Consider the following 27,026-nt stretch of genomic DNA (forward strand, 5'->3'; position numbering starts at 1 on the left):
CCTCATTAACTTTTGTATTTTCATCATTGCTGTAAATGAATGGTTCTAAAATATACCAGCAGTGTCTTAGTCATGTACACACCTGCTGTTCTAGTGTAAGCTCCGATAATTCGGGTCCACACTGTTCTAGCATGGCGTAGGGAAATACAGAGTATGTTGTAAAAGTAAAAGTTTGGCTTTGATATAGAAACATTGCTATATTGACACATCAGGATCATCAAAGTTGCATGTCAACCCCTGTATGTAACAAATACACAGACAATATTGTGAAAGTCCTTATCTTTTTAAATCAATCTCGGTGTATATTACAAAAAAAACACTCAATGGAAAGGGCCAAGGAAAGGCTCACCAACATTTCGAAGACAGACATATCCATTGGTGTCATTGCAGGACTTTTTAATCCATTTTCCAATACCAACGTCACGATTGGTAGACAAAGCACCACAATTTCGCTGTTGAAAACAGTGATGGTATAAAAGGGTTAAATGTATTTTTTTAATTTTTTTTTATTTAGATTAATTAATTGATATACAAAAATATATATTCCAAGATAAATGAAATTTTAAATTGCGTCAAGAAAATATTACCTTCTCATTCCTTCGATGTTGAGACCATTCAATATACTTCAATGTAAAATCAAGAATTTAGAAATGGGTGTGAATAAATAAACATATTAGGAACAAAACAGATGCATTTAATTTCTAAAAATTGAAATTGTGATTTAATGTACAAGTGAAATAACTCTCTTCTTATACAAGTGTGATGTATTTTGACAAGTTCAGAAAAAAATGAAGTTTAAATTATTTAAAATGAAGTATCAACAATGATTTACCTCATTAAGGGGATGCCTCTGAAATGGTAGAAATATTTTCCAAATTAAAAACCCAAAAATGTCATCTCTGTTATTGAAGCGCTATGTTGACAATATTTTTCTTTTTTTTAAGTTTAATTATTTTAATAACCATGTGAGAGTTTTGCAACCTGCTCCTTGAAGAAAAGGTGTGTTCCTGCTGTAAAAAGAAGAAAAAACGTTTGCAGTAGTGAAGCAGATGCCTCTTTAACCTAAAATTAGAATCTGAAACGTATTGTGTCCACTTACTTTAAGTCCCCAGTTGCTGTATCTCTGTGGTCGCCCATCAGTCCAGTAAAATCTGGAGAGATCTGCCGTATACAAACCGATCCACAGGTCTGTGGTAGGTGCTTCAGCCAATTGAGTAGTCAAAAAGACTGAAAATGTAAAACATATTCATCATATCAATAATGATTTTAAATGTTTCAGTGTATGCTCTATACAGTATATAGCTCAAATAGTCAAAATAGTTGGTTGGTAAATCAGTTGGCTTTAGCCGGTTTAGTCCAGTGTCTTGTTAGAGCTGAGATCTTTTACATAACTAACTTTATATACATTGTATGCCTGCAGAATCCAGACAAATATTTCAGATTAAAGGAAATATTTATGAACCCAGCCAAATGTCTCAATTTCTCAATCCTAATGTCTGTTTTATTTGTTGTCTTTATTTGGACACCAATGGAATATAATGTTATAAAAAAAAACATAAAACACACCTTGTGCTTTTCTTGAGAGAATTGAAGCCAACTTTCCTCCCATTGCTCTGCATTGTGTCTCTGCTCCATTGAACGTCTCTTTCTGTGTATTGATGATGCTGTAACACTAGGGGAACAATTAAAAACAGCTTTGAGTTTTTTTATACACAAGAGTTAAATACTTTGTTAGATTGAAGGCCCATTTCATGCTAAAAATGGGTTGTATCCCACCCTGCCAAAACAATAACAATAATAAAAAGTGCCTTCTGACCTTTAAGTCAAATTGTTTCCAGTTTTTTGGACAGCCACCTTTTGGAAGAACTGTTGGTTCTACAGTGGCGTTGGATGGTGGCGAGCCTGTTCGTTTGCAAATTGACTTGTGCTCATACCCACCATTATAAGCATGCCAGAACCCTGTAAGCCAATCAAAAATGATAAATAACAGTTTAGCAAAACAAAATTCAATTTTTACTTAAAAATGCAAATGTTTTGATTAATTCTTTATAAAATGCATATATACATAGATAAGAATGCTAGTTAAGATAATTTTAAGTTACTCACCCAGATCGTTACTCATGACAGCACAGCTCTCAAAATTATTTTGAGAGTTAGGTTGATTTATATCCCACCTTTCAAACGCCACTGGAGTACCATCCATCCATCTTTTTGATATTTAAAAGACGCATCCATTATTTTCATTATCATATTTAAATGTTATAATTGTTATATTGCAAAATAGTATGACAACATGTGCTATGCCCTTAAATCCAGGCATACAAAAACCTAGATTTTGTACAAAGAAGTAATTCAACTGCTTGAGAATTGATGCTAAACTAATCTACTATTTTTATTTTTGCACATTTTCAGAAAAAGTATGCAATGTGTAAGAGGTTGCTTGTAAGGACAACCCACATAACTACTGCCCAACCCAGCAGTCCCCCTCAGCTCTCCAAAGCCCTTTAGACTCCTTTTGATCAATATTTTCTTATCATCTGCCTTACCAGCCATGGCAGAAAGCAGTTTTTTGGATGAACCGACGGTATACCACCTGCCCGCCACTAAACGGCAGACACTTAAAGTTAGAAGCTTGTGAACAAAATGGAGCATATATCATGCTCAACAAACTGATGTGTCCATCCCAGAGTTTGTGAAGACTTAAACAAAATTAAAAGTAAAGGAATATTCAGTTTACTAACTTATCAACATTAGTAGTTACATCATCCACATGTCGCAGTTTTTATACTTTTTTTCAACTCTTATCTTCTTTTTTGTTTAGTCCTATATTCATTATTTGAGTAATGCTTACCCATATGTTTCATCAAGATCTACGTACAGGCCTATCCAGTACAAACCATGAGTTCTGGACACCTACACACAGAGAAAGGGTAAAAGTAAGACCAGCAGTACTTACTTTGCAGTATGTTGTTAGTTTAAATGCTATGGCCAATGAGTAAAGCCATTAATTTAGTAAAAATGTCACTCACCTGTTTCCATAAAAAGACACTTTCAGCTTCATTGTTGATCGTTACCAAGTCACTATGCCTTTTGTGGCAGAAGTGACGAGCTTCTTCCATAGCCATCGTATTCTCGTTAATATAATACTGATTCCCATTCCATTCTAGCCACCCGTCTGAGGTCCTATTGTAGTCTGAAAACATGTCACAAATATATTTGTATTACAGATAATGTGTACAGTTTGTCCAGATTTCCGTTGCTTTATGGCCATTCAAGTGGCTTGGCTTTATAAGTTGTAGAGACATTCATGATTCTCAGAGGGTTAATCCTTCTCACTTTGATAGTCCATTGTGGGTTTCCCAGCCCCACCAGCGTGTGAAAAGTTTTCTCTTGTCCAGTGAAATATATCTAAATCATTACCATTGATTTATTTATCCAGCATCACTTCTTTAAAAAATAATTTCCCAACTTGGGATAAATAAAGTACATACACTATATGGACAAAAGTATTAGGCCACCTACACATTACACCTACTGTACAGGAGCTTTTATGACATCCCTGTTAGGAATGGGTGAAGCAGGTAGGACTCAAATGCAGAATAACGAAAAGCGAGCTTTATTAAATAAATTAAAGCTGTGGCAAAACAAGGCAGAATCCAAAATATCCAACACCAACGAGCAGCACAAGGAACACAGACCGTGGAATGACATGGAGGGGAAACAATGAACCGACATGGAACACAGGGGAAGACTAGACTAAATACACAGAAGGGTAATCACAGAACAAGACACAGCTGGGCAGGGGAGGAGAAACACAAGGACAACAGGTGAACACAATCGGGTAATCAGGGAGGGAAACCGACAGAAAGCAGACAGGCAGGAAACGGGGGTTAACACTTTACACAATAAAACCCAAAGACAAGAAAAACACCAACACAGACAAAACTACAAACGTGACATAACATGAGAATCGTGACAATCCCATGCATTAATATGAAGTATAGTTGCAGCTATAACACAGCATCCACATGGCGGCGTGCGTTGAAGCTTGCCGGTGGGCGTGTCTGAAACTCGACCAAGCACATGAATCTCCTGCCCCGGACACACAAGCTCACGCGAAGCTTCAAAAGTTGAACATTGCTCAACTTTTGAAGCGAGCAACGCGAGCAAAGCGAAGCGGCGGAACCACAATGCAGTTCGTAAAGCGACCCAAGGCTTTCGGCAACATTTTGGAGTGTGTCTGTGGGAATTCGGCCTAGGCCAACCCCAGAACAACAACCCCATAGCCAGGGGTGCACATAACTTTCACAGTGAGGTAGTCAGTGTTTGGTACTCCAACTTCTGGCTCCACTGAGGGGGGGGGGGGGGGGGTGGCTAGTGGAGTACTCCGTGACCACAGCGCGTGACAGTTGTGATCAGCTGTTTTAGCGCAGTTCTCCAGTGAAGGGGGGGAGTCTCCCTCTGCAGCCGGTTGTCGTAGTTTTGGCACAATTCCGTTGTACAGACTGACGTTAACAGCAGCCCTGTCTGTGCCGATATGGAGACCAACTCTATCGTCCGGTGATCTAACCGCCTTCTGGAAAAGATTCACAAGTACGTCGGTACGCAAATGCGCTTTGTGACACAAGAGACAGTACGTATTTCGGATTGTTGCCGCACATGCATACCTGCGTACCAGTTATGTGCACCCCTGCCCATAGCATTATCCCTCCTCCACCAAACTTTACAGTTGGCACAATGCTGTCAGGCAGGTAACGTTCTCCTGGCATTCACGAAGATGAACTGTCCCAGTGATAGGTTAATGTCCAGGAGCCGCTGCTCGAAGTTTTCAGAGAATAAGAATAGGCAAATCAGCATAAAAAGTAAGCAGAGGCAGGAGCAAGCAGAAAAGCGTCTGCACTGTAAGAAAGATAAGCAAGAGCCAAGAAGGAGGCAAGAGTAAACCCTCTCCTAAAGAAACCCTCTCTCAACCCGTCTGATGTTATAAACTACAGGCCTGTCTCTCTACTCCCGTTCCTGTCTAAAACACTTGAACGCGCTGTCTTTAAACAACTCTCCTGTTATCTCCATTAGAACAACCTTCTGGATCAGCACCAGTCTGGTTTCAAGGCAGGTCACTCCACAGAAACTGCTCTCATTGCTGTCACTGAAGAACTGCACACTGCCAAAGCAGCATCCCTCTCCTCTGTCATCATCCTTTTGGACCTGTCTGCTGCATTCGACACAGTGAACCATCAGATCCTCCTTCGCACTCTCCAAGAACTTGGAGTTTCAGGCTCTGCACTTTCCCTCCTCACCTCATACCTCAAAGACCGTACCTACAGGGTAACTTGGAGAGGGTCCGAGTCCGACCCTTGTCAATTAACTACAGGAGTCCCTCAGGGCTCTGTTCTTGGTCCCCTCCTCTTCTCCTTGTACACAAACACAAACTCCCCGACCCAGACTGCAAGGAATCTGGGTGTGATCCTAGATAACAACCTGTCCTTCACTGCAAACATCGCTGCTACAACCCGTTGCTGCAGATAAATGCTTTACAACATCAGGAAGATACGTCCCCAGCTGACCCAGAAAGCGACGCAGCTTCTGGTCCAGGCTCTCGTCACCTCACGCCTAGACTACTGCAACTCCCTCCTGGCTGGTCTACCTGCATGTGCCATCCGACCTCTGCAGCTCATCAGAATGCAGCGGCTCGTCTGGTCTTCAACCTTCCTACATTTTCCCACACCACTCCGCTCCTCCGCTCCCTTCACTGGCTTCCGGTAACTGCTAGAATTCACTTCAAGACACTGGTACTTGCATACCATGCTGCGAATGGATCTGGCCCTTCCTACATCCAGGACATGGTTAAACTGTACGCTTCAGCGCGTCAGCCAAACGACTCGCTGCGAGGGGGACCCAAGTTCCCATCAGCAAAAACACGTGGGTTTGCTATCCTGGCTCCAAAATGGTGGAATGAACTCCCCATTGACATCAGGACAGCAGAAAGCTTACACACCTTCCGGCGCAGACTGAAAACTCATCTCTTTCGACTTGAAATGCTTGGCTCTATGAAACCTGATGTACTTATATGATTCTGTTTTCTTCAAGGTTGTGTCTTTCTGGTCGAATGTACTTATTGTAAGTTGCTTTGGATAAAAGCGTCAGCTAAATGCAATGTAATATAATGTAATGTTCAGTAAGCAAGCTAACTTTCCATACTAAGAAAGTAAACATGGTCAACTTAATACTATACTTTTAAATGAGGATCAACCCACAGTGATGTACCAGAAGTAATTTAAAGCATACAATACACAGTTCAGTTTGGTATTTTCTATATGGTTATGAAATGGCCCACTTACCAGGAGTGACCGGGCCTGGGGTTGGATTTGGAGTTACTCCTGTAAGAAGATAGACAGAAGAACATTTTACTCAGAACTCTAAACAGAGCACTGGAGGGATATTAGGCAGCTTTAGGTTGAGTTTACCAAAATACCCTAGGGAAATATGATTAACAGTAACAAAAGAGTGACAAGCTCTTCTTTGAAAAAATTGTAAACAAACTAAATGGTTTCAGTTCCTCATCTTACCTGCACGGATCTGGCATAGCCAATTACGGTACCTCTCACAGTGCACATCGTTCCATTTCCAAACACTATACCAGTGTGTTAAGAATATCTCAGTGCAAGATTCTACGTTGTTTCTGTTGTTAGGCTCTCCATCCTCCCAGTGTTGAAAATGCAGCTGTAAAAACAAGAGAAAAACACATAATAATTGTAATAAAGTTATTCTTAACTAAATGTTACAGCGATTAAACTAGAATACTGGTTACTCACGGGAGATCCATCGCTCCACACATAACCGGTTGTTGGGTCAGGGGCACTAAGTCCAATCCAGGCTCTTCCAGATTCACGTCTGAACAATATTTAAATTATGATTATATTATCATAATTATCAAAACGTTTAAAACACATTAAAAGAACAACATTTTGCCTAATTTAGAAGTAATCTGTAGATGGATGCCCCAGTGCTCTGTTGACTGACTAGGTGACCCCTATCTTTTGCATTAACCAGTATATTTGTATTGTTGTACTTTGACAGTTCATACTGTACCGTGTTTGTATTGATTTTAGCTCCTCAGAACTGTGGATACTGAGCAGGTCCCCCCCGAGGGCCATGCAGAAATCCCTGGCCTCATACCAGGTCTTCGCGTCAGAGCTTTCCCGTGCAAACAGCTACAACAACACAAGGAAAAACATGTTCAACATGGTTTGGCAGTGTTACTTCACTACAAGAAAGCAGTGTTGTTGTTTTTTGGACTTTATGTTGTAGTTGAGTAGTTACAATTCTTTTTTTATCAGTTATTGAAAAGACTTAAACAAGTATCTGAACCAGGGAATGGCATTAGCACCTGCTATTCAGGTCACCCGCTGCAATGCCAGTTTTCTTTATAATAACAAATATTATAGTAGAATGGTATTCTAAATCTAAGAAAACAATTAGGGATTAGGTTATATGATAATTAATATTTATACTGCTGACTGAAGATAATTTTAGATTTTGAAAGTTGCATTTCAGCAAAAATATTTTGCTAGTAAGTATTTAATTTATTAATTCTAGAGTCCATATTATTCTGTGTTATGTGTTACCAGCAGTGGTGGGCCGTCAGGGCCAGCAAGGCCTTCTCTGCTGGCCTAAACATCATCAGAATATAAATTTAATTTTGATATATTTTTTCCACAAATATGTATTAAATTATTCCCCATAGTCTATGCTTTTCATTTCAGAGCTTTCCTCTTGGTTGCGCTGCTTCCAGCCTCAGAACAAGATTTGGAGGGCTGGCCTTTATGTTAGAGCTTTTATCCAATCATATTTCAGCCATAATGTGTTGCCAGGGTCCAAGAAATCTGCCCTTAGGCCTTCAGAATCAACAGTGCGGGCGCCTGTAGCTTAAAGTGAACGGAAACAAAACTGTGGCGTTAGCCAATCAGATTTTGAGTTGGCGACAACGGGCCAGCTAGCAGGCGTACGATGACGTCAGCACGTGCACGTCTTTTGATTGGATACGCATTATTGAGAGGCAGAGCTATGTAGAGCTAGCAAACTGAACGTGAATTTGAACGAGCTAATTTGTGTAGATTTCTACAAGCTGTTTTTTTTAAACCCACAATGGCTGAAGGAGGAGAAGAGATCGATTTGGTCGCAGATATCATTACAACGCCATTTTCAAGACGAACTTTTCAAGAAAAGCTAGAGATTGTGAGAAGAGAACGGCCAACCCCGAAGCTAGCTAGCCTATCACAGCGGGGAAAAGGGTTTGTCCGCCACTTTCAAATGACTAACTACGAGCGGTACCCCTGGCTCACAGCCTCCGAGAGGCACTGCAAATTGTACTGCTGGGAATGCCTGCTATTTGCAAATGATCGATTTGGTGTTTGGAGCCACACTGGATTTGCAAACTTGAGTTGTCTAACCAAGGCAGCAACGAGACACCAAAGCACGGCTGGGCACTTACAAGCAATGGTGCTTTTGAAAACCTTTGGGGACACCCGAGTGGATCTACAGCTCAACGAACAAGTGCGCCGGGAAACGGAGCTCCACAACGAAAGGGTGAACAAAAATAGGGAAATATTGAAAAGACTGATTGATTGTGTCCTGTTTTTGGGTAAACAGGAACTTTCATTTAGGGGACATGATGAAAGCGCCGACTCCAGAAACAGAGGAAACTACGTGGAGCTTCTTTCTTTGCTTGCTGAGAACAACACAGACTTGCATTACCACCTGTCCACAAACAAAGTGTTTACTGGGACGTCAGGCAAAATACAAAACGACCTGATTTATGCTATTGCTCAAGTGATGGGAGAAGAGATCAAAATGGAGATTAAAAAAGCACCCTTTGTCACTGTTATGGTGGACGAGACGACAGACGTGGGTCATGTAGCACAGCTGGCACTTGTCCTGCGTTATGTGACGGACACAGGTGTCAAGGAGCGGTTTGTCAGATTTGAAGATGTTACAAGCGGCAAGCGAGCTGATGACATTGCCGCTCTCATTTTCCGTTTCATGGAGGAATATGAATGTAGTCTGGATAAAGTTGTGGCACAGTGTTATGATGGCGCAGCGGTCATGGCATCTGGACTAAATGGGGTGCAGGCTAAAGTTAAGGAGAGGGCACCTATGGCCTTATTCATTCACTGCTATGCACATCGACTAAATTTAGTACTGACTCAAGGGGCCTCAAAGCTTAAAGAATGCAAGGTCTTTTTTGCCAGCCTCAATGGCCTTGCAGCATTTTTCTCCAGATCCCCTAAGCGCACGCAACTGCTGGATGACATTTGCAAGCGTCGTCTTCCTAATGTTGCACCAACGCGGTGGCAATATACATCGAGATTGGTCAATGCAGTCTTTGAGAAGAGAGTTTCCCTAAAGGAGGTGTTTGACCACATACTGGAACATCATGAGGAGTATGATGGGGATACTATGCTTAGCGCTGATGGATTTAATGCACGTCTGGATGATTTTGAGTTTTGTTTTTTGCTTGAAACATTCAATGGGATTTTTAAGCATTCAGATGTGCTCTTTGGAATACTACAGAAACAAACATTGGATGTACAATTCTGTCTGACAAGGGTGAACGAGTTTTGTGACACAATTGAGCGAGAGAGGTGCCAGTTTCGTCAGATCTACGAGGACACAGCGCGCATCTCAAATGGTCCGAGCGCACGCAGAGGCCCACGTACAGCACAAGGAGACCTTCGCGCATACTACCAACAACTCCACAGCAATATTCTGGACAACATTCTTTGCCAGATACGGAGTAGGTTTCAAGACCACGAAAAATTAATGTTTCTCTCCCTCCTGGACCCCCAGCACTTTCAGACCTACCGGAAAAAAATCCCGCAAACAGCCTTAGCCAAATTAACACAGAGTCACGGAACACTGTTCGATCTGTCCCGGCTAAAAACAGAACTGACTGTAATGTATGCCATGACTGATTTTGAAGGGAAAAGTCCCACTGATCTCCTTGATTTCCTTAAGCGGAAAAATCTGAGTGAGAGCATGGGGCAGCTTTACACATTGGCATGTGTGGCAGTGACTATCCCTGTGTCCACCGCTTCTGTCGAGCGGTCATTCTCGGCCTTAAAGCGAATTAAAACTTATGCCAGAAATTCTACTGGACAGACTCGGCTTTCATCATTAGCCTTCATGTCTATAGAAAATGACTTATTGGTGGAACTGAAACGCACAGATAAACTGTACAACAGAGTCATTGAAGTCTTCTTGAGGAAAGAAAGGAGGATGGATTTTGTGTTCAAATAATCAGTTGTTTTGGTGAGTACAAAGCATTTTATTTTTTATTTTATTTTAAGTATATTTTTGTCATTTTATGTCGTTAATATTAAATCAATATTAACGAATTAATATATATGTAATTAAAATGACAAATATATAAAAAATAAATGTGTGATGCTTCTGCAAGAGATATAGAGATGTGTGTGACGCACTGGCTCAGCTGTGCAGTAAAACTCAAGGAGACTTGTTGAATTGTTTGGTTTAACCTTTATCAAAGTGGACATTCAGGGCTAGGAATACACTTTCACCACTGTCGCAAATATATCCTCATGAACAAATGCAAATTAATTGTTTGTTTTCTTTTATTTTCAGTGAATAGTTTGTGTCTTTATCGTCACGTTTCTTAAATGAAACTGCTTTGGGTGCGACAATGCGCTGTTTAGTGAACACACTTGTTAAAGCTCACATACTTTTGGTGGACTTAATAAAACTTTGTAGACTAATGCCTTAAAAGCCCCTTTTATTTTTAAGTTTTGACAGTATCCAAGCGATCTTAAAGCTGGTAGTTTAACACTCTTAATTGTAAATGCGGATATATTGATTATAAATGCTTCGGAAATATTAATATAACTCTGTTGTACTTGACTATGTTAAGGTGATGCAATGCCCGGTTATACTGCGTTTCTGTCTAAATGTATAGTTTCTAGAGCCATGGCGTCATAATGATGCTATTAAGAGGTGGAATAATTCAGGTAGGACTGTGTCGGACATCACTGAAGGCCTAGGTGTGAAATGCACGGCCCGCCACTGGTTACCAGACTCATCAAGCTAACACGGAGGAGAAAATCAATAATATAATTCAAATTGCAAGGGCAGGAATTACGTTTCCTTAATTAGTTTTGACCAAACAAAAAATGCATCCCATGTCCAACATTCATTATCGTAGATGCAATATAAAGAGTGTTTATAGAGTATTATAGTATCAGGGGTTTTTCTAGAAAAATATGGTATGAGGGCGAAGCAGAAAACAATAGTTCTCATTCATAACACTCCGTTCGATGTCTCACTATGGGATGCGCCTCATCGCGGAGCAAACAGAAGCATCAATCTCATTACGCCAATCCTGATTGGCTGGTGATCTTGACGTCAACGTCAGGGGAAATCACCCCCTATAAGTAGCCTGCGCCACGACGCATGCGTCATTCAAACACCTCTTCTCGCTTCAGAGCACATCTCTAATAGTAGCCGGGCTAGCTTAACAGTCCACAGACTGAACCAAAGCTAATTTTCGGTCGACGGGCGTTAGCCGGCTACCCTATTCTGCCTCGCAGAAGAGTATGGTACTAACACACCAGTTAGTATTATAGTCAACCTCGCCGTTCTTCCTCTGGAGTTAAGGTAAGGTTTTGACTTTCAAGTTAGCAACACACCCGTTGCTAGCTTGTGTTTTTTCCCTCACTGCCGACACCACGGTAGCGAGGACGCTTTTTTCTTTTCTCTTCTCACGGAGGAGAAAAGGATTACAGGAATATTACCACACCAGGTAATATCCTTTGAGAAAAAAGACCCACACTGTCCTTTTTTCCCCGGATTAAAGACAGATTGGTAACACTTTTTTCTCGACGTACCTGTTACGAGCGGGCCCTCTCCACACCTCACGGCGAACGAGATGGACGCCTCTCTCCCTCACACCAGAGGAGTCAGGAATTCGGAGGCTCGGCGCTGCAGGCTGCGGGTTGAAAGTGTCAGGCACAGACTCACACCAGATCTGTTCGTCCTGCCTCGGGCTGGAACACGCCCAGGAGGCCATTGACAACCCCGGCTCGTGCGGACATTGTGCCCGCCTCACTGTGAAGAGCCTCCACCGAAGGTTAGCACAACAAGCTAGCCTGTCGGGACGGGACCCCCTCATGTCCACTGATCTGCCGACCAGCAATCAAGACACGGGGGCGTCCGCCGCAGAGATGGAGCCCCTCACTGCGGTCTGGGGCTCATCGACAGCGGCACCCGCAGAACCGGAATCCCGCGCCATATCAGGCCGAGATCCGGTGGCGGCAAGAGACGCGGGAACGGGGCCCCACGCTATACCAAGCTGGGGCTCCCGGCTGGACCACACCATGGTTTCACCCGCGGAAGATGTCCTGGAGTTAGACTACATGGAGAACGAAGAGTATACCTCTGAGTTCCTCCTGTCTGACTCGGATGAGCAGGAAGACGACATCTTCATGTCATCGGCTCAGGCTGCAAAGCCGGGAGCGATGGCTGCTCTCCCGGGCGATAGCACACCAGCTTCGCCCTGTCTAAGCATGGACCTGCAGGCCGTGTGTCAGCGCGCCGCGTCCAGGCTAGACATCCCGTGGCCCGAAATGGCCAAGGAGACCTCCAGGTCCCGTTACGAGGGGAAACTTTTTTCCCAAACAACGAGGACAAAGAGGCAACTCCTTCCGGTCTTCCCGGAGATGTTGGATGAGGTGTCGGTCTCGTGGAGAGACCGGCCCTTTAGCAACAAGGCCCCAATCCAGGGTGCCTACTCCCTTGACTGTGACGGTATGGAGAGGCTCGGCCTGCTCCACATACCACCTATGGAACCGCTGGTAGCAGCCCACCTCCTACCGAGGATGGGCCAGCCACCAAGCAGGAACCCCACGCTGCCAGCAAAAACGGACCGATTCCAGTCGACCATGACTGAACGGGCCTACAGAGCCGCAGCATTGTCCGCCAGGGCTCTGAACGTTTCCTCGATGCTAACCGCGTACCAAGCGGAGCTCTGTGAGGATATGTCGAGCAATCCTGGACCGGCCACTCTGGACGAGATAGCCGCGGTCACAGACATTTGTCTCCGTGTCCAACGCTGCGCCGTCCAGGCCACGGGCAAGGTAATGGGGATCATGGTGGTGCAGGAAAGAGCTAGATGGCTCAACCTCACCAACCTCCCAGACCGGGAAAAGGAAGATGTGCTTGACATGCCCATCGTTCCCGAGGGGATTTTCGGCTCCGCTCTCGCTTCCATGCAGAGGAAGTGCGAGACGAAAAAGAAGGAAGACGAGGCCCTCCACCTCTGTCTCCCTCGAAGGGTCCAGCCGCGGCCTTTGCAACGGCGGCCCTTCGCCCAAGCTGCACCGAGCTCTGCTAGGTTCAAAGTACCAGGACAGCAGAGGTCGCAGCCCGCCCCGAGTCCCCAGCCCAGGCAGGAGATGAGGGCGAGTTGGCCTAGAAAATCTCCGGTTCCGGCTGCAGCCCAGGCGCAGCCAACCCAGAATTTCGGCCAGCAGTCGAGGAAGAAGAAGCGAGCGACCTGACAGCCCCTCCTTCTCCCCTCCGTGACAGAGCTGGAAGTTCTTCCCCCGGCTCTAAATGTGTCCCCGCCGCCTCGAGAGATGCCTCAACGTCATCCTCAAGTCCGCATAAAACACATGTCACATCTTTCTTGTTTGAATAAACCATTTTCCGCTGATGCATCCAGGCTTCGGCCAAGGGCGCAGCTCAAAAAAATGAAAAGAAAGACAATAAACAGTCCGTTAACTATAAATCCCCTTCTGAGAGGAGCTACGGCCTCTCTCAAAAGGCGGATAATAAACGGGTCTGTGAAGGCACCACCGCCACGCGCATGTGCAGTGCCAGTTGGGGCTTTAGGGGCACTACCGTCACGCGCATGCGCAGTGCCGGCTAGAGCTGTAATGGACAGCCCGCCAATTCTTCCCCTTTTGAGAGCAGCTACGGCACCTCTCAAAAGACGGATTATTGACGGGTCCGTGAAGCCACCGCCACACGCATGCGCAGTGCCGGCTGGGGCTTTAAGGGCACCACCGGCACGCGCATGCGCAGTGCCGGCTGGAGCTGTAAAGGCACCTCCGTCACGCGCATGCGCAGTGCCGGCCGGAGCCGTAAGCGTGACATCCCAGCTGGCTCTAAGGAGCATACAGCAGGAGATACTCACGACATCTGCCTGGGCTTCTCAAAACAGTTATAATTTATCTGTTTTCACAAACCCAGAGAGAGTCAACCCATATTCTGGAGAGAGAGGTTCTCTCTCTCCTAGAAAGAAGGGTTTTATCTATAATGCCCGCCGAGCGGAGTCAGATTACGGAGGAAAATGTCCTCGTAAAGCACCCGCTCAACATGGGCCTCATAATAAAACTAAACCCCGAACGCCATGGCGTACGGAGAGTTTTGGTTATTATGTAATGCGTAGTGGCACTACACCCGACTTTTCTAGTGCGGGACGCGCCTACGGGTGCCGTCCTTTCACGGAAGGTGGTCACCACGGACGCAGGTCAGACAGGCTGATAGGGTATTTACGAAGGTCGCCCGGTGAGAGGTTCCTAGAGCAGAGACTTCCAGCGGGCACACGTAAACTACCCGGAGCTTTTAGCGGTGTTCCCCACCCAAAAACGCTTCCTGCCTTCTCTCAGAGGACATCATGTCCTCGTGAGGACAGACAACACGATATCGTGTATGAACCGCCAGGGGAGGTTGCGTTGTCTCCAGTCAGACACACTGGCACACAAACTGATCCCTTGGAGCGGCAGACGTCTCCTCTCTCTGAGAACGACACAGGTATCGGGAGTTATGCACCTAGGGACAGAATTACTGTCCAGAGGTGCACCACTCTATGCAGACTGGACTCCACATCCAAGGATCGGGAGTCCGCTGTGGGTGCGTTATGGCGGAGCCGCGTTAAGTCTGTTCGCAAGAGGAGAAAATGCTCAATGACAGCTGTTCTCTTTAATGCACGATTTAAACGCACTGTTAGGCGGGGACGCACTCGTACACGATTGACCTCCGGGTCCTCTGTACGCGTTCCCACCCCTGGCTCTGTTACCCCCAACTCTGGCCAGAGTGAAGGAGCAACGCCACACACGTACTCTGATGTTTCCACCCTAGCCCGCAATATACGGGCTGGCGGGGATATATCAGCTGTTGTGCGGGCAGTCATGGCAGCCCCCACCACGCAGGGACAGATTGTCTCAGGCGGGGGGGGCGATCCTTTACCCACGCCCAGAGCACAGGGCACTATGGGCCTGACCCGTGAGTGGTACAATCTGAATACAGTGGGATTCCCTCAGAAGGTGATAAACACTATTCAGAGTGCGAGAGCTTCCTCCACCAGGTCTCTTTACGACTGTAAGTGGAGGGTGTTTGAGGAGTGGTGCCTTCAAGAAGGACACATCTCTTTTCAATGTCCTGTCGGGGTGATTTTATCATTTCTACAGGACTTGATCGAAAAACACAGAGCTTTCTCCACGATCAAGGTGTACCTGGCTGCTATTGCTGCATGCCATGTGGTCTTTGAGGGTAAGACGGCTAGCCAACATCCTTTGGTTTGCCGTTTTATGAAGGGAGCTCGCAGGCTCCTCCCTGTCTCCAGGTCGCTGGTGCCCTTATGGGACCTGGCAGTGGTTTTAAATGGGCTCAAAATGACCCCATTTGAACCCCTGGAAGGAGCTGACATGAAACATCTGTCACTCAAGACAGTGCTGTTACTGGCCCTGGCATCCGCCAAGCGGGTCAGCGATATCCATGCACTGTCTGTACATCCCTTATGCACTCAGTTCGCCCCAGGGCAAACGAGAGTGTTGTTGAAACCCAACCCTGCCTTTACACCAAAGGTGGTTGGTTCGTGTACCCCAATTGACATTGAGGCATTTCCTCCGCAGCTGGTTTCCTCCGGGGAGCAGCAGCAGGATCTGTTGTGTCCAGTCCGGGCTTTACACACATATATGGACAAATCAAAAGAGGTTCGTCTTAATGACCAACTCTTCGTGTCCTGGGCTAAACCTCACAAGGGTAAGCCTGTTACTAAGCAACGACTATCCCACTGGATCGTGGAGGCGATTGCTTTGGCCTATACGAGTCAGAATCTGCAAGCACCTTCGGGTCTGCGGGCTCACTCGACTCGGGGCCTGGCTACATCCTGGGATTTGTTCAAGGGTGTTTCCATCCAAGACATCTGTGCAGCGGCGAGCTGGTCCTCGCCGCTCACTTTTGTCCGCTTTTACAGGCTAGACGTCTCCGCTCCAAGCCTGGCCCGAGCAGTGCTGGGCACCTTGTTGAGTCGGGACTCCACCTGTTAAACTCTGGTTGATCGGTGATCTTCGAGATAAGCTCGTCTGGCAATACGGGAGCTACAATATCCCATAGTGAGACATCGAACGGAGTGTTATGAATGAGACCTATAGGTTACTTATGTAACCCCAGGACTCAGAGTAACATGAAGTGAGATGTCTCACCAGACGGCCCTCCTTGCTATGGTGAAGCGAGAAGAGGTGCTTATTTTGAATGACGCATGCGTTGTGGCGCAAGCTACTTATAGGGGGTGATTTCCCCTGACGCTGACGTCAAGATCACCAGCCAATCAGGATTGGCGTAATGAGATTGATGCTTCTGTTTGCTCCGCGATGAGGCGCATCCCATAATGAGACATCTCACTTCATGTTACTCTGAGACTGGGGTTACGTAAGTAACTTATAGTTTCTTCATGTCTTGAACCTGCTGAGTCATATATTGCCCCCTTAACAAAAAATAAATCCCCAGTAACGGTTTCTTTACTTCCTCTGCTGAAAAAAGGACAGTAAAATAAACGATATCATTCAGAAATCCCAGTTTAAGTGTAAGCTTGTGTAAGTCACTCATCTAGAGGCAGACCGATTGGACATCGATCCCCTATTTATTCAGAGCTCCGTCAAAACAAAGCTGTCTATGCCGCCTGACGGTCTATGATGATTTTCATATTTTTTTGTAATGATACAGTTTTGGACAAACAGAAATATTGTTTTCTGGCATCACTTTAACATTTTACGGAGAAAATCTGCATTTTGGTAAGAGGGCGCAGCGCCCCTGTTACCCGCTTTAGACAAAACCCTGAGTATTGTCATAAGTTATCCTCTAATCTTTTTATTATTATCTTTTTTTAATACATGTTATAATACCTTAAAGCAATAGTTTCTTGATCCCACTCGAGTCCAGCCTTCTGCACATTTTGTAGGGGTAACACTAGGTGGTGCAGGGGTTAAAACTGCCCCCTCTGCCAGATGTTTACAGATGTATTTCTCCTTATTGGTGCAGGGCAGCACATCCCAGAGGCCAGCAAAAAACCCTGTCGTCATGGCAACACACCCCTGTTGGTGACCTTGAATTGTTGAGGGAGAAATTATGAATTGTCAGTTTTCAGGCCCTTTTCTGAGTCATCTTATAGATTTTAGAATGTCGCCATACCTGGCATTTCAGCATTCCAGTGAGTAAACCTCACTGAGTTGGCATTGGTCCACACAAATTGATCGATGTCATTCTGGTTTGAGAGGCCCAGCCAGAAGTATTTCTCTGGTCTCAACCCAACCAAGCTGACAAGGAAGGCATTATCCACTCTGGAAATAGTTAAACCGTTAAGGTCGCAGGATTTCTGGTGTCAGTAAAATGTTTTACAGAGACAAACATTTTTTTATGATTTTACTTTTGTTTGCATTTCTTTGGAACCTCTCGAAAAATAATATGTGTTCTTACGCATTTGAAACATCAGCTAAGTAGGAATTTGATCTCCTGCAGTCATCTTGAGCTTCATCCAAGGTTTTGGTCTGGATCCCTATAAAGTAGCAGTAAGAGCCATGCTTTCTCCACCCCTGGATTGATGAAAAACAATTATGGAAAAAAGACAATTGTAAGATCACTTACTATTTTGATAGCAAAGTAAGGTTTCACATTAGTATTCATTTGAAACCGTGTGTCAGTCCAACTGTACAAGTGTAATATTCTATTGAGTTTTGCTGTTTATTTTGGCCTTTGTGAGGAAAATATCTGCCACATAATAGTGATGGACCTTTAAATTGCACCTAGTATTATGCTATTTTTAGGCATATATTATGGGTCTCAGATATATACAAATATATAAAAAACATGTATATGATGTGTTTGGCTCAAAATACCAAACAGATCATGCATTTTAGACATCCCTCATATCCCTCTGTTTCAGCCCTGTTAGAAAACTGCAGGTTCTCTAACAGGGCGGTGGAGCAAAAAGAGAAGGTGGAGCAAATGCCTGCTCAGAATGACACGGCAGATTCAGTTTAATGCTCCCGTGATCCCATCAAGGTGAGTTTCTTTTTTTATTTCCTGCTTTTTAAACACATGTGCTCTATGCAGTACTGCGTTACAGTAGCTCTGAGTGTTAGCATGCTTGCTAATGTAAACAAAGACCATATTACGTCCAAAACAGTCGGGCATTGTTTCTGATAGCAACTTTCTGATAGTGCCGTGGGTCCGCATTGCCGATATTACGTCATATCGGACGCAAATCTGGATCAGCTCTGTTGTACCCCCGTTATTAGAGATTTAAGTACGGAGAAAAAGAGAGAGTTTTATTTGCTGACGCTGCGTGAGTTCCCTGACATACCGGGGACTTGGATTTAATAACTGGTTGACCCTCCTTTGGCAGCAATAACCTCAACCAAACGTTTCCTATAGTTGCATATCATACCTGCACAACGGTCAGGAGGAATTTTGGACCATTCCTCTTTACAAAACTGTTTCAGTTCAGCAATATTCTTGGGATGTCTGGAATGAATCGCTCTCTTGAGGTCATGCCACAGCATCTCAATTGGGTTGAGGTCAGGACTCTGACTGGGTCTCTCCAGAAGGCGTATTTTCTTCTGTTGAAGCCATTCTTTTGTTGGTTTACTTCTGTGCTTTGGGTCGTTGTCTTGTTGCATCACCCATCTTCTGTTGAGCTTCAATTGGTGGACAGATGGCCTTAAGTTCTCCAGCAAAATGTCTTGATAAACTTGAGAATTCATTTTTCCGTCGATGATGGCAATCTGTCCAGGCCCTGAGGCAGTAAAGCAGCCCCAAACCATGATGCTCCCTCCACCATACTTCACCGTTGGGATGAGGTTTTGATCTTGGTGTGATGTGCCTTTTTTTCTCCACACATAGCGTTGTGTGTTCCTTCCAAACAACTCAACCTTGGTTTCATCTGTCCACAGAATATGTTGCCAGTAGTGCTGTGGAACATCCAGGTGCTCTTTTGCAAACTTCAAACGTGCAGCAATGTTTTTTCTGGACAGCAGTGGCTTCCTCCGTGGTGTCCTCCCATGAACTCCATTGTTGTTCAGTGTTTTACGTATCGTAGATTCCTCAACAGAGATGTTAGCATGTGCCAGCGATTTCTTTAAGTCTCTCGCTGACACTCTAGGATTCTTCTTCACCTCATTGAGCATTCTGCGCTGTGCTCTTGCAGTCATCTTTACAGGACGGCCACTCCTAGGGAGAGTAGCAACAGTGCTGAACTTTCTCCATTTATAGACAACTTGTCTTACCGTGGACTGATGAACATCAAGGCTTTTAGAGATACTTTTGTAACCCTGTCCAGCTTTATGCAAGTCAACCATTCTTAATCGTAGGTCTTCTGAGAGCTCTTTTGTGCGAGGCATGGTTCACATCTGACAATGCTTCTTAAGAATAGCAAATTCAAAACTGGTGTGTATTTTTTATAGGGCAGGGCAGCTTTAACCAACACCTCCAATCTCGTCTCATTGATTGGACTCCAGGTTGGCTGACTCCTGACTCCAATTAGCTCTTGAAGAAGTCTTTAGCCTAGGGGTTCACATACTTTTCCCATCCTGCACTGTGAATGTTTACATGATGTGTTCAATAAAAACATGAAAACATATCATTGTTTGTGTGGTATTAGTTTAAACAGACTGTGTTTGTCTGTTGTTGTGACTTAGATGAAGATCAGAACACATTTTATGACCAATTTATGCAGAAATCCAGGTAATTCCGAAGGGTTCACATACTGACTCTACCCGCAGTGTTTCAATCTGCTGCGCTGGATATAACCAAAATACTTACCTAAACAAAGGATAAAAAACACTTGTGCTTTGAAGGATGATAGTTTGGTGAATGCTTGGAAGTTTCACTTTTAGGATAATCTAATAATTTAATAATATTTACTAAAACGAGAGATTCACTTTTTCTTAATACAAAAAAACTCAGATAAACTTAACGCACCCTTTTACAGCCATTATCCTGCTCCACCTCGTTCCCAGAGGGAATTGAGGCACTCATCTTCATACAAATGGAGCCATGTTTCTCCTCACACACACGGTCAGCCCAGTTCCCATTCTGTAACAAAGTACCAATACATATTTATTTATGTAAAGACTAACTAAAGGGTACTACGACCAATGCAGTACTACATCTTAAAACTGTACACATACAGTATATCATACTTAAGATACAGACATAATGTACTCTATTTATTCATTTTAACACAAACTGTAATGTGTTTTTTTGTAGTGTAGTAATATTACTGCCTGATAAATCAGGTTAAAGAGCTATTGTTAATGCCAAAGACAGTATTTAAAGGTAACATGTGCACATAGTGCTCCTTACCTCTCCTCTGATGAGAATACAGTCCTTTATGTCAGTGGAAACAGCAGGTTTACCGAATTCCCAGCTAGTGAAACTGACAGTGGAGTGGTCAATCCAGTCAAACTGTCCCTCTGTCTTCCTGTCATTCAATCCAATCCAAAGCTCATCAGTGGATTCTGCAGATACAGACACAAACACAAAAGTATTACCAAAAAAGGAAGAACAATTCAATTACAAGCAGAAGTGATGAGAAGAATTATTCTTACATCATTTTTTTATTTTGGACATTTCTCCATATCATTTCTTTACAGATAACTTATGTTTGTTTTAATTTGTTCACGTACTGTATCCAAGCTGAGAGATTACAAAACTTTGGTCTTCCACATTTCTTATGGTGGCGAGGTCCCCTCCTTCAAAGCGACAGTCTCTCTGGGCATCAGGCCATGTTTTCTGAGTGCGGTTAAGGTTGAAGCAGTGGCCATTGTAGGGAATCCAAGGGGCTGAACAAAATCCTGTCTCTGCAGCTGATCATGAAAATAAACAATAAATATATTGATTGATTGACATGTTAACAATGTAGCTCTACATTTTAAAATGGGATTTGTGGAGTAGATTAGAATAGATCTTATTCTTCACCTTTTGTAGGCAGTGCCTCGGCTGCTTTACTGTAGCAGATGTATCCGAGTTTCTTGCTGCAAAGTGAACTTTGCCATGAGTACTGTACAGCAGGATCAGCAATTGCACAGTTGTGTCCAGGATCAGCAAGTGGATGTCCTAAAAGAAAGCGGCAATTACTTTTTTTTTTTTGATTTTGATATACTTTATTAATCCCCGTGGGGAAATTGTTTCTCTGCATTTGACCCATCCTAGTGTTAGGAGCAGTGGGCAGCCATTTTGAACAGCGCCCGAGGAGCAGTGTAGGGAACGGTGCCTTGCTCAGGGACACCTCGGTAGCACTTGGTCTTGCGGGGACTTGAACTGGTGACCTTCCAATTGCCAAGCCAAGTCCCTATCGACTTCGCCACCACCGCCCGACTTGACCTGTTGGTTTAGCAAAGCTTCATATTCTTCTATAGTTGATGGATGAGGGATCATGTTACCTTTTTATAAACCTTACAGATTAAGGCCCCGTCCACACGGAGACGATATCAGTTGTATCCGCTAATGTTCTCTATCGTATAAACGGTTCGTCCACACGAAGCCGCGGCTTCGGAGCCCGAATCCGATACACTTTGATAACGGCTCCCAAAGTGGGTAAGTCTGGAGACGAAACGTTTGCGGCTCCGTGTGTACGCCCTATACGATCATTTCCTTAAACGATGACGCCATAGCCCCGCCTCTCCCCACCTCTCCTGCTCACCCTCGCGTCATTGCTGGTGCGTTTCGGCAACAAAACAACAATGGCGGATCACAGGGTTGCGTTCGTGCTCCAGACGCTACTGACCATGATACAGATTTTAGTGGAAAATCTACAGCTCCTCTACCACAACCATCAGCAACAATAATAATATAATATAATATTAATAATCGTCATCGGTCTTATTCGCTGCTTTTGGTGTATTTTGTGGCGGAAGTACAGCTCCACTGGACAGACACGTGTCTTGAGCCGATTCCGTGTGGACGGAAGACTTTTTTGAAATCGACCTCGGTTCGAAATCGTTTTCGTCTCCATTTCGTCTCCGTGTCACTCTTTTATTCTAACTCTGAAAGCAAGTGTTTTCCCTACATTTGGACTACTTTAGTTGAAAGGAGAGCTGATTCGAGCAATGGAATGCATAACGGTCCCTGCTGAACCTACTGTACCTGGCTTGTGTATATATTTAGGCCTAGACCTTTGAGTGACTTACTGAATAGACAATAAATAACGCCTTTAAATTAGTTTTATATTTAAAATATTGTCAGTAATCTAGCAGCTGCTTTTTGAATGTTTCAGTTGCAACTGACCAATGGTTTTATTGGAGAGGCCAGTTAGTAGTGCATGAACACTTTCAAAATAATAATTGCCTGAATTGTCTTTTCTATATCTTGCTTGGACACAAAGTGTTATCTTTTTTAAGATGCAAGAGACTATTACAGCTTTAATGTGGCCATTTCGTAAAAAAAAAATGGAAATGTGGTTTGTTGAGTATACATTTGTTCTCAACACACTGGATTCTATTTTTTCTAAGATGGATTTTCTTTTCCTATACATTTTTAGGATATTGCAATTTTAATATATCAGAATAAAAACACAAAGAACTGAAGTGGAGGGATAACCTACCAGAGTCCCAATTCATATAACGGTAAGGTCTCCCATTAGACCATTTCCAGCCATGCTCTGGATCCAGGAACAGACCAGTCCAAAGCTTATTACCTCCTGTACCTAGTAGTGCTGGCATGGAAATCAAAAAGGACAAATAATTTAGTCTTCCCCAATGTCACTAATTAGTTGTGTGGCTAAAAGTTTCTGATCATTGTCTATATGTATATATTCAGAGTCAGTGTCATCTTACCTGTGACATAAGCCTGCTGGTGAAGATCGTAGATACTCAGCAGGGAGGCCCCCTGCTGTTTGCAGCTGGCTTCAGCCTGTGGCCAAGTCAGAGCTGATTGTGAGTTGAGCTGGTAATATTCTCCTGTGGTTGGGTGTGTATTCCAGTCTTCTTTGGCTATGAATGTAAATGTGAAACATAACATTTTTATGTTTGCTACTTTCTCCCTGTGAACTGAAGTCGTATATCTTGTCTTTATTAAAGGTAAGGGGTAAAGTAGCGATAGTCTCTACGAAAATCAAATGACACGTGTTCTGAATTATTTAACTTTAGTGGCTAATTTTTTTATATAAAAACATTTTTTGACACTAGACCATGTTTCAATTTGATCCAGACCAAGACAAACTCTTCTGTCCTGACAATGGTTTGGCGTTTGTTCTGGGATGTGGTCAGGGGAGGTTTCACATCTGTAATTTTGGTTCTATTCAAACTGAAAAGTCTGATTTTCATACTCGAAAATGTAGGTGTTAAAGGGCCTAAGATGCATTTTAATGAGTTAATAGCAGGTGTAATAATAATAATAATAATAATAATAATAATCCAATAATAGTATTAAGAGTCACATATTGTACTGGCAGTACTCACTTGTAACTGGGCAGAAGCCCCAGTGTTCGCTTTGATATTTTGTTTCAACTGCACACCAAAGATGCCTTTCCGGAGAGTCGAGCGTAATGCAATTTGAGTACCACTTGTCTTTGTACTTGAAGGGAAACATGCACGGCAGTCCAGCTGCATTTCCATTAATTGCAAAAAGTTCTGAGAGTTACAAGAAAAAAAGCAACAATTATTTGACAACTTCAACACAATGCTTGATTATATTTGAACAGTTAGGAATCCTGAAAATATGTTTTTGTGATTTTGAAATAAATAAGTAAATAGCAATGCATGAGTACGACTATGTTAATCTTCTGTTGAATAGAGCTAACATGTAAATATATATTTTAACATCATCTCTCTAAAAGGTTTTCTCTAAAAATGTTGGTAATCTATTTTAAGAACTTGAACTCCAATGAGAAACGGTTTTGGTGTAGGGTGCCCTGAGGAAAGTGCAGTTCCTTAACAACATTGCATTTGTATACTGTACCTCTGTATGTTCTTGCACAAGCACCACTGGACGTCCCTGAAATTGTAAGGTGGTTGTTTGGTCCGACTGTTTTAGAGAGAACTGCTGTGTTGTCTGCAGTGAGCTCAATGTAAAACTCTTGTCCTTTGAGGGCGAGCAATGTCCCGTTCTTGCATTCCCACTTTTGGAGGTCGCTGTTTTCGTCACATTCATGGAGGCTTATTTCACTTCCCACACTTTTACCTTGGACTCCAAGGCACTTATTTGACAATTGAACCAGAAGTCGGTCCCCATTTGTCCAGCGTACATCATTGCAGTTGTTATTTGTTTTAACCAAACAAAACCCAGTGTTCTTGTTAGTGAGTTGAAATGGTGAATCTGTTAAGAAAGAATGACACACTTTACCTACAAGAAACCAGAAAAATATTTGAACAACTGTTTGTCTATCATTGACTGAAAATAATTCAAAAATAAAGAGAACTTTAATAAGCAAAGTGACAATCATCTGTTGGCTTTTTAAAATATAAATACGAAAACTAAAATCTGTTTGCTATTGAACAGTAACAAATAAACAAGAATGCGTTTAACTCATCTGACACAAACTGACACATGAATGCACACTGCAGTCTCACATAAAGAGCAGTGCATATCTAAACAAACTAACAAAATCTCTTAAAAGTTGAAATACTGTACCATCTGAAGCCAAACATTGTAATGTTTGGATGAGGAGCAGTAAGGTTGTACAAGTTATCCTCATGGTTGCGATTGAGATGTCTCACATCTGAAGACTTTATCCATGCGTTTCTTGCTGCTTTGTGTGTGAATAATTGTTGAACGTCAATCTTATAGTACTGACACATCCTGTCCTGCCAAGTCGTCAGAACTTGTCTTAGACTTTTTTTCTCTGAGATTTCACTTCTGATTTTGTTTCCCTGCACGCTAATGCTGATGCTTGCACATTTGGCTTTTTCATCTTCATACACATTCCCAGAAAATATTTCATAATAATCAGACAGGGTGGGAAACAAGAATGCTCCAGTAAATGATAATTTAAGTGTTAGCCAGTTAATGCATATAACCTGTGAACCAGAGCAAAACAAAACAGGTTTTCTCTCCTATCTCAACATACATTACAAGCCAATACGGTAACCTACAGTAATTGCATTTATTACTTGGTATTGTTACATTTATGACTAATGAAAGTGCCTGCTATGATTTGTACACCCTTATGTGAGGACAGAGGAAGCAGATGTGATACAAATTGCTGTTGATGCAAAGCATGATTTACACGGATAATAGTACATTGCGGTTAGTCGTTTGGTTCTTCCCAGACATATTGTGTTATATTCCCAACAAGGAAGCTATCATAATGCTGACTTTCTTTTTTGTTGTGGTTGTATCCGAGCAAATATTGGGCCTTCTCAAGAATTGTTTGCCAGAAAGTCCCCAGTGCTTTTTCTGTTGTGGTAAAATGATTTTTCTACATATTTAGTGTGTTTCATAGAATGGTTGTTGAACACTAACCAGCAGACACACCTGACTACAACAGATACGGTGAGAACACAAACCAAAAAAAAAAAGTATGCATACAGTCAATAACAAAATGGCAGGTGGACTAGGGGGGTCGGCAACCCGCGGCTCTCGAGCCGCTTGCGGCTCTTTAAGCCCTCTGCTCTGGCTCCCTTGAGTTTTGACATAAATAAGAAGGAAATTAAATAAAAGTACGTGTAGGACTATTTAAATGTTGTTGCACGTTTGAAAATGTTTAATTTGTTGTATTTTGAGGTGATACTGTGACACATAAATAAAAAACAAAACGGTTTTAATTAGGTCAACTAAAATATGCGCCAGCGCCTTTTCTTACTGGTGAATAACCTGACCCCCGGCTCGATGACCGAACTATGGACAATAAAGACAAAGACAATAAAAGTATCGGAGGAACACAGGGTTTAATTCTGAGTGGTTAGAGTTATATGCTTTCACAGCAAGCGATGTTGGTTTACCGGTATGTTTGATATGTAGAGAAAAGTTGTCAAAGGTGCTGCAGCCTTTACGTATTGGAGGAAAAGTACGAAAGAGAAAGACAGCTGACGATCTTCAGTCATAATTCAATCACCTAACTATTTTTAGGGTGCAGCTATATGTTTTATTTATTTCAAAGTGGGTCACTTTTAATTGTATTTTCTTTCCTTCAAATGTGCAGAGGACTCCCCAAGTGCTGTGTTTAATTTATTTTAAAGTAGGCTTGTGTATTTTTTTTATTCTCCTTATAAGAGTTATTTGTTTCTTATTAGAGGTTAACAGTTTTATAAATAATAAATGCAAAAAAACTGTAGTTTTTGTGTATGATATAACAATAAATACAACTGTATAAGCTATCAAATATGTTTTGCGGCTCCAGACAAAACAAATTGCTGGAAAAGGGGGCAAAATAGCTCTTTTGGTCAAAAAGGTTCCAGACCCCTGGACTAGACAAACAAAATGCAAAATGTATATGCAGCTATAGATTAGCCATAAGGGAGTCAGCGTTGCAAGTCCTTCCTCATTGGCCCTCAACCTTAATCATGGACTTGCAGGAGCAGTACAAACATTAGGCTTGGTTACAATACCCGCAATGAGAAGAACGGCAAAACGTACTTACTTAGGCAATAACTACTCAATTATAACTAATTTAGTCAAGGAAAAGTTTATTTAAATACTTAAGTAAGTGTTAATTAAGTGTTAATTTTTGACAATAATGTTTTGGTTAAAGAGGAAGTGGCATCTGTGAAGAGGAAGTGGCATCTGTGAATTTGAGA

General features: G+C 43.0%; 1 protein-coding gene across 2 annotated transcripts in view; it reads right to left on the reverse strand.

Annotated features, from left to right (window-relative positions):
* The window catches only part of LOC117462860 (macrophage mannose receptor 1-like), a 28,673-nt gene extending 3,615 nt beyond the window's left edge, over positions 1–25,058 (reverse strand). The window contains exons 1-26 of one of the 2 annotated variants that reach the window (XM_034105208.2): positions 24,922–25,058; positions 24,250–24,606; positions 23,751–23,921; positions 23,127–23,282; positions 22,895–23,005; positions 21,271–21,408; positions 20,979–21,158; positions 20,656–20,810; positions 20,272–20,385; positions 17,770–17,885; positions 17,485–17,633; positions 17,199–17,398; positions 7,090–7,211; positions 6,813–6,891; positions 6,567–6,720; positions 6,339–6,377; positions 3,030–3,193; positions 2,852–2,913; positions 2,107–2,207; positions 1,817–1,959; positions 1,567–1,672; positions 1,100–1,227; positions 963–1,010; positions 833–850; positions 588–623; positions 350–452 (exon numbers count right to left, since the gene is read on the reverse strand). In XM_034105208.2, coding sequence (XP_033961099.1) covers positions 350–452; positions 588–623; positions 833–850; positions 963–1,010; positions 1,100–1,227; positions 1,567–1,672; positions 1,817–1,959; positions 2,107–2,207; positions 2,852–2,913; positions 3,030–3,193; positions 6,339–6,377; positions 6,567–6,720; positions 6,813–6,891; positions 7,090–7,211; positions 17,199–17,398; positions 17,485–17,633; positions 17,770–17,885; positions 20,272–20,385; positions 20,656–20,810; positions 20,979–21,158; positions 21,271–21,408; positions 22,895–23,005; positions 23,127–23,282; positions 23,751–23,921; positions 24,250–24,606; positions 24,922–24,985 — 3,214 coding nt within the window. In that variant the 5' untranslated portion in view covers positions 24,986–25,058. The remainder of the gene's footprint in view (positions 1–349; positions 453–587; positions 624–832; positions 851–962; positions 1,011–1,099; positions 1,228–1,566; positions 1,673–1,816; positions 1,960–2,106; positions 2,208–2,851; positions 2,914–3,029; positions 3,194–6,338; positions 6,378–6,566; positions 6,721–6,812; positions 6,892–7,089; positions 7,212–17,198; positions 17,399–17,484; positions 17,634–17,769; positions 17,886–20,271; positions 20,386–20,655; positions 20,811–20,978; positions 21,159–21,270; positions 21,409–22,894; positions 23,006–23,126; positions 23,283–23,750; positions 23,922–24,249; positions 24,607–24,921) is intronic. The other variant, XM_034105207.1, reaches the window with a different exon arrangement.
* Positions 25,059–27,026: the final 1,968 nt, after the last annotated feature.

This window comes from Pseudochaenichthys georgianus, chromosome 17 (genome assembly GCF_902827115.2).
Source record: "Pseudochaenichthys georgianus chromosome 17, fPseGeo1.2, whole genome shotgun sequence".
Classification (NCBI taxonomy): Eukaryota; Metazoa; Chordata; class Actinopteri; order Perciformes; family Channichthyidae; genus Pseudochaenichthys; species Pseudochaenichthys georgianus.